At 40.2% G+C, this 7,560-nt stretch overlaps 1 protein-coding gene across 1 annotated transcript in view; it reads right to left on the bottom strand.

Annotated features, from left to right (window-relative positions):
* Nucleotides 1–467: 467 nt before the first annotated feature.
* Nucleotides 468–7,560, bottom strand: part of bcl2l1 (BCL2 like 1) — a 35,579-nt gene continuing 28,486 nt past the window's right edge. Inside the window, exon 3 of the mRNA XM_005806210.3 lies at nt 468–701. Coding sequence (XP_005806267.1) covers nt 558–701 — 144 coding nt within the window. The 3' untranslated portion in view covers nt 468–557. The remainder of the gene's footprint in view (nt 702–7,560) is intronic.

Below are 7,560 nucleotides of genomic sequence, written 5' to 3'. Positions count from 1 at the left end.
AAGGTAGTTCACTCTCCATATGGCACAAACAAAGAGGGGGGGGGGGGGGGGGGGGGGGGGGCAACAAAACACACCGACTCGATGCGACAGGCTTTCAGTGTCACCGTTAAAACTAAACTCAGCTTTGTAGAAAACTAGAATGGCAGAGAAAAAAATTTGTTAAAACTAATTCCAAACATTCGAAAAGAACGATGAAAATAAGATCTTTAATAAATCTGGGCAGCAAAAAAAGAAAAAAAGTTTAAAGAACAAAAGGAAAGTGGCGGAGGGGAGAAAAAAGGGAACAAATGGCTCAGTGAATGAAAACAACATGTCAGTCTTTGTAGAACCACAAAATCGTATCGAAGAAAAAGTGAACACAAGAATACTAAAAACTTTTCTTTTTTTTTTCTTTTTAAGTCTTCCGGCGACGTTTTGGATTCTCAGTCTGTTGTGGGGCGAAGTAAACATCATCAGCAGTTCTGATGAGACGAACAGGACCTTCATGTTTAACGTTGGGCGTAGTGATTGGACGGCCGGGGGGAGGAGGAAGGGGGGAGGGCGGCTGTCCCCTCCGCTCACAGGCGCTTCTGGGCGAAGATGGACCCGGCTATGAAGGCCGTCACCACGCTCATCCCCAGCAGCAGCCAGTTTTTGAAGCTCTCCTGAGATCTTCTGCTCTCTGCCGCCGCGTTGCCCCCGAAGATCTCAGCGAAGCGCTCCTGGAAGACAAAGAGAGAGAGAGAGTCAGCAAGACTTAATCTGATATTAATGTCTGCATCTGATCCTGAAAAATATTCAGCATCGGGTATCGGTGACAATGTTCCCAATCCATAAAGGTAGATCTATTCTGTCTAATTCTGTGTGTGGGATTATGTTTTCAAAGGAAACAAAACTATTGATCAAATTAAAGTTGTTGTGTTTTTACATTTTTGACCAAGCTTGTGAAGCTATTGGTATATTTAAGTGTGCTGTACATGTGCAGAGTTATCAACTTAATTCAGTACATTTATGACTGTGTCTCAAAAGCAGAAACATTTTAAGTAAATTCAGCACCGATATTTTGTACTGAATCTGTATCAGCTGATACCAAACCTCAGACATCTGTATCAGTAGTGAAAAATGTGGGCCGGTGCCTCCCTAGTTAAAAGCTGGGGGGGAAGCACGCACTTTGTTAAAAAGCACACACACATTTTGCAAATGAGAAGCAGGTAGATTCCCTTTTTAAAGGTCTCCAGACCTCAAACACTCAGAAAGATCCATCACAACCCACAGACTCGCAAACCCCCAAAAAATCCCCTGCGAGGTTCTTGTCTGGACTCTAACAACATGGCCCTGCTAATTAACAGGAAGAGGCCCCGCCCCTTCCCGCTGCCACCTCTCCGGCACCCCGTCAGCCCCGCACAGGTCCCTCCAGAACCGCCGCCGTCGCAGACAGCCGTCCTCCGTCTGCCAAGCCCGCACTGCCTCACCGCCCACTGACTGTTATTTCCTGGAAATGAATCAGCAGAGGGTTCGGTTTCAAGTTCTTGCCACACAGAGGCGCCAGCGAGGCTCTGATCAACACAAACACAGACTGGAGACTTTCATCAGCTGACACGGACAAGGCCCCTGTTAAGTCATACTAATGTCCTCGCGTTGTCAGGAGCATGTCACCAAAACAACAGTGACAGTGACTGACTGAGGTGGATCAGTGTTAGTCAGAGTGAACTCAGCAGAAGGGCTTTAAAAGGAGTGGGCCAGGGGGCTTTATTAAGGTTTAAGCATTCAGATATGTGGATTTATGTGATTTTTCCCAACATCCGCATGATTTCTACCTGCACAGAGAAAAAAGGAAATAAACTGCCTGACCAAACAGAAGAAGGGAAAGCGTCTAAATGGAAAAGTACTGCCGTGAACAAAGTTTCAGCTGACAGCAAGGTATTCACTGGAGTTAAAATCTCACGTTGTCACAATGTTCTAAAGTGACGGATAAACCAACAAAATATGGTGGACAAAGTGTCAGATAAAAAGAAAAGAAAATACCATGTTTGGTCTATAAACGAACAGCATTTAGTTTAAAATACGCTTTCTAATAATCTGACAAATCCAAAAGAAAATAATAGCCACTGAAAAAAAGAAGAATGTCAAAATTAGGCTGGGGACACAAAGGTTCTTTTTTCTTATTACGTTCCCCAATCACTATTCAGTAGTGATTGGGGAAATTCTACTTGCTAAAATATTTGTGCACATATATGTGAATATCTCATTGTAAGAGACATCTGAAGTTGTACATCTTTATCTCTGGTCAACCACGGGGTTTTCCATCCCTGCTCTAAAACATGAACACAGAGGTCGCGTTAACGGAATATTTTCCGTATTTGACCGGCTATGTTTTAAACGACGGGAAAATGTGAAGCCCGTCGGTCATTTGACAGGTTATAATTCACACCCTTGACTGGTGCACATGCGCAGACAATATAAACCAGGGGCGCCATATAGGGGGGAAGTTATGACAATTCTAAGGGCCCCTATCTGACAGGGGGCCTCCACAATTAATTTTTGTTGTTGTTGATAGAAATAAATAAAAAAATTTGGGCCCTGTCAATTACAAAATTAATCATATTGTATTTTCGAAGATTGATTGAATCTGGTTGATTCCACAGCAGCTTCATCCCTCATGACTACAAAATTGCTATTAATTTAGTCTTTTATCGTATTTATATTGGTACTTTTCTTATTATTTATTTTATAATTATTGGAGCCTTGCAACAAAATCTCTTTCGGTATGTACATATTTACATTTACAATTGAATGACAATAAAATCGGTCTATGTCTATGGTTATCAATGAGCTTGTTTTCATGTGCTTTCCCATCTTCCGCTACTTTTTTTCCACTTGAAGAGCAAAAAAAGAGAGAAACTGGGCCTTTTCTTTCTTTTTTTTGCATCTATTATAATTTACTTATCCATTCCTACAGAAAATGTAGTTTATTATTGAAAAGATAACATAAAAAGGGGCACAAAAAGTTAGTTTTAAAAATGTAAAATTATCTAAGGTCCTAAGAATTTTGTGGTCCTGTGCTTTCAAGTTAGCGTTTACTTAAATTTTGGCCGCTTTGGTAAAAAGCTTGGGCTCTAGGGAGCTCCATACAATAAATACAAAACATCCTTTATTTTTCAGAAAGTCCAGCTGTTATCTTTCAGATTATGAACATCACTTTTTATCCTCAACTCATCGTTTTCCATGCTTGTCAAGATGGTGCAGGAACCTTGCTTTTGTCCTTTAAAAGAAAAACAAATAAAAACGCAGGCAGTCAGCTGATCGCTGTCTGACCGGCTGAATCACTGGAGGTTTCCTGGGAACAAAACCATTCTTCCCTGACGGCCTGGCCATTTTCCAAGCAACAAAGCCGGGGTTCATGACTGGTCCGGAAACCATGAGACATCATGTTACCAAACGCGTTGGAAAAACATAAAAGCACTTCTAGAAAAACCTGAATAACAGATGCAATGTCATCACTGCATAGTCATATGAGAAATAATTACTGTTATCACGGCTATCATCAATGTTATTACTATTTAATGAAGTTGTCAATTATGGTATACTGACTTAGGAAGAATTTTAATTTTAATATGTACAAAATCGATTCCCAAATCAAAGATAAAGGAGGCTAAACAAAACATTACAGTGCAATTTTTTTTTTCTATGTACAACCTGAGGCACCGTTGTTCCACTGAAGGAAAAAGTTCCCAGATGATGAGACGGAACCTCCAGATTTCACCTCCAGGGTCTCTACCCATCATGGCAGTAGCGTTGGAAGGAGCATTCAGAACAACAATGATACTTACTTCTACTTTTCAATTACCAATTTTTGATGCTCCTTTGCAAATTTTAAGTGGGTAAGTTTGAGGCGTGGAAGGACAGGCGGCTTTGTAAGGGTTTTTGTTCTTTAAAACTTTTGCTGACAAATGCCATCTTATGATTATTGGACAGTACTTTGGGTCAAGGATCTGTCTTTTCATCCTCCAGCTCAGCACACGTGAAATTTACTTGGGTTTTACTCCTTGCTTCGTTCGTCCCAAATGACTCCAGATCCTTTAGGAAACTGAAAATGACTGCATCCAACCTTGGCAGCGATTGGTCCTTACGAGAAGCCTCATTTATGATTCATTTCAGACACATTTATGAGTCTCTGAGATAAAAGGACGGAGGTCATATTTATGATTCAGACTTTTCAGGGCTATGGCCTCAAACTGCTGATAATCTGATGAACAGCTTGAAAACTGTTTTGTCTCTTGCTTCAGTTTCTTCTTGCATTACAAAACAACACACAACCCGGTTGTGATCCATTGTCTTCAGGTTTTGATAAGGAGTGTAGTTGCGCACCATTGTTCTCTGTTATACTGAAGGACTCTAAAGGGAATACGGTAATAAAAAAAACTAATTCATTTCAACTTTTAATAGATCTTCATTACTGTTGCGCACTGCAACTTTGAGCTCTTGGAACTGCAATATCATACACATGGGACATGTTAAAGATTGAAGAATATTCCATTAAAATCCATTATGGTAAGTATAACACGAATACTCCATCACTGCGACCAATTACAGCATGACAAATATGAGATCACCCTGCATTGATTAAGAGTGTGCTGTGCATACAAAGCTTCTCTCTGAATAATTCATTATAATGTATCGGCAGAAAATTACAGTAAATTGCAGTATAGTGGACTGTCCTGATGTCAGCGCATTACACACAGATACACGTGTGATGCAATTCTCATTTTAAACCAGGAGAGTCACTGCAGCTAAAAGTGAGAGAACAGATCACCTGTGACACATCCTGCTTATGTTGACGTTTTAAAAAGAAAACTGTGGAGAATGATGTAACATCGAGCCAATGGCACCCGTGGCTTTCTAATGTAAATCTTAAATTAAAGAGCTTAAATGAAAAGACTATCAATAAGGAGATGGAGAAGGGCCTCTCAGGAACACCTCTCTTTTCCGGCACATGGAGGAAGGTAATACCAGAACCAAAGGCAGAAAGCAAGATGAAGAGGAAGCCGTTCCATGGGTGTGTGAGAACAGATCTCTGAGGTGTTGTTCTTTTCATGCTATTCATCATAGTCAGAAAAGTGCCTGACGCTTACAAAGGAAATGAACCCGCCTTCAAGTTCTCTAGAAACACTGGTTGCTCAAGGTCTGGAAACATTAATAACGGCAGAACATGGAACACCATACTCTGGAGGGTAGGTGTTGTAATGTTGTCAAAGTTCTCAGGAAACCAATGTTAACTTTCACAGGCATCAGAGTGTGCTGCTCTGTGATAAGAGGCTTCAGCAGTGACTGCTGGCACATGATCTCACCAATGCATTGTCAGAAAGCAACACAGACATACTTCTATGCAGCGCAGAGTGTCACAAAAAGTGTTCACACCACTTTAACTTTTTCCACATTTTGTTACTTAACAAAACTGAATAAGATTTATTGGGATTTTGTGGAGCAAACCAATATAAAGTAGTTCACAATTACAAAGTGGAAGGAACTACAACTACATTTTCGCTCTTGGAAGTTGATGAGAGATGTGGATGTCCATTCTGAATTGATTAACAAACAATTATACTAATGTTGATTCCCATCCCTATTGTGGACACATTAAACCCCTGTTTCAAGCTTCAGCAAAGCCATTCACTTGGAGTTCAGTTTGTGGGATACTAAAATAAGCTAACCTTGTTGAACAGTAGCTCTATTCATTCATGGCTTAATTCTATGTAAACACACACACAGAAACACTTATGCTGTAAAATATTACCACAGCTTCAGTGTGTAAACACTTAAGGAGCTTTTTTCTTTCCCCCCACGTCAGTGTTAACTTGGTCAACTACCTAGGACCTGTGGAATGTGATAATGTGTAACAGATCTGAACAGAGTGAAGGGTTTTAGGCTTCATCAAAAGCCTGCGCTCATGAGGCTGGAATTTGTCCTTTCATATTTCACATTTCTGATCTCTCACTCAATGAAACCGTTTGTCTCGGTAAAGCAAACTCATGACCCACTCTACCAAAAGCCTTGGTAATGACTGTGAGGAATCAAAATGACTATTTACTCTGACTATGGGCGGAAGCTTCCAGAGTAAAGTAAATATTTAACTTCCACCTCACCAGAACGCAGGACACAGCCCGGATGAAGCGAAAGAACACTATCAGACAGGCGGACACTTCGGTCTATGATTTATGAGGACAACGTGAACAGGCGGTGTTCAGGAACGAAAGCAAATGACGTCATGCACAGCAAGCAGTTGAGTTCAAAATGTAAATTTGAACACTTTGTTTTGATTCAACTAAGAATGCCCAAATGGATGACTATGCAATTAGAAAGGTTTCTATTGGCTCTAATGAGTGAAGGAGAGAAGCAGTCTGACCCTGGTTTCTCCCTGTGAAACCTTCCAGAACAATGTGAGGAATGTGGGTGTATAACTCTTGATAAGGCCTTGTTAACTTTTCTGAAACAGACAAGCCTAGACATGTTACCAGTCAGTGTTAAGGAATTACTTCTGAAACAAAGTTTGCGAATTACATGGTTTAGTGGACCTTTGAAGAGCTACCTCAACATAGTATTAAGAATTCAACATAATTGGTGTCTGTCTATTTTGTGACACATCATTACTCAAAATTAGTTTTCACACCTGATAGTCCGGTAGACTTGGTTTGATTGGGGACCAAAATTGCATACAAATTTGGTCCCCAATTTTGATTGGGGAAAATTTGTTCCATTTTCAGCTATTGTTGTTCTCTTTCACACTTGACTGTGTCAAACAAACCAAATCCTTAGAGCAACCCGTCCGCTCGCCTGTGGTGGTGCTACACTAAGAACCACTGAAGGAAGCAACACATAAATCTCTCAAGTAGACACTAAGTGCAACTCCTTTCTTCACAAAAATGGAGAGGTGGTTGAGTTTACTGGTTGTAGGATTTCTTGTTTTTCTTTGGTAAAAAAAAACATTTTTTACCACAAGCACTACACTTGCACAATTATTTTGGTTGTATTTACCCAGAATGCCCTGCACTGTAGTTCACTTCCTGCCTTTACAGTCTTCAGTCCGCTTGGCATTCACATTTGAAAAAAGTTCACTTCAACCAAACTGAGATCTAGGTTTGTAGGGGAACCAGAGTTGGCTTTTTTGGTCCGCATCAGAGTTCGATTGCATTCACACCTCCCCAAACAAACCGGACTTTCTAGGCAAACAGACCAGAGTTCGATTAAAGTGGACTAGACAAGGCTGCTGTCAATGCAACCTTAATGTGGAAAGATCCTGCTTTAGTTTGATCCTCAACTAAAGAAAGAATATTTTAATAAACAGTAAGTTCAAAGTATTTTAGGCATTAAGTAACAAAATCTAAATGACTATACAATCACAGCACACATCTTTTTTTTTTAATTAGAGGACAAAAACAGACTGATGGCAACCTCTGCTACATATGGCATTCCTCAGGAATCATTTCTTAGACTCCTTTTACTTTTTCATCATCTTTAAGATGATACAATGGCTTTATGATAATAATTAGAGATGAACAATATGGGAAAAGTGACAGTGAAGCA

The sequence above is a fragment of the Xiphophorus maculatus genome, chromosome 1, assembly GCF_002775205.1.
Source record: "Xiphophorus maculatus strain JP 163 A chromosome 1, X_maculatus-5.0-male, whole genome shotgun sequence".
Lineage (NCBI taxonomy): Eukaryota > Metazoa > Chordata > Actinopteri > Cyprinodontiformes > Poeciliidae > Xiphophorus > Xiphophorus maculatus.
This window is presented reverse-complemented; position numbering and strand designations above follow the sequence as displayed.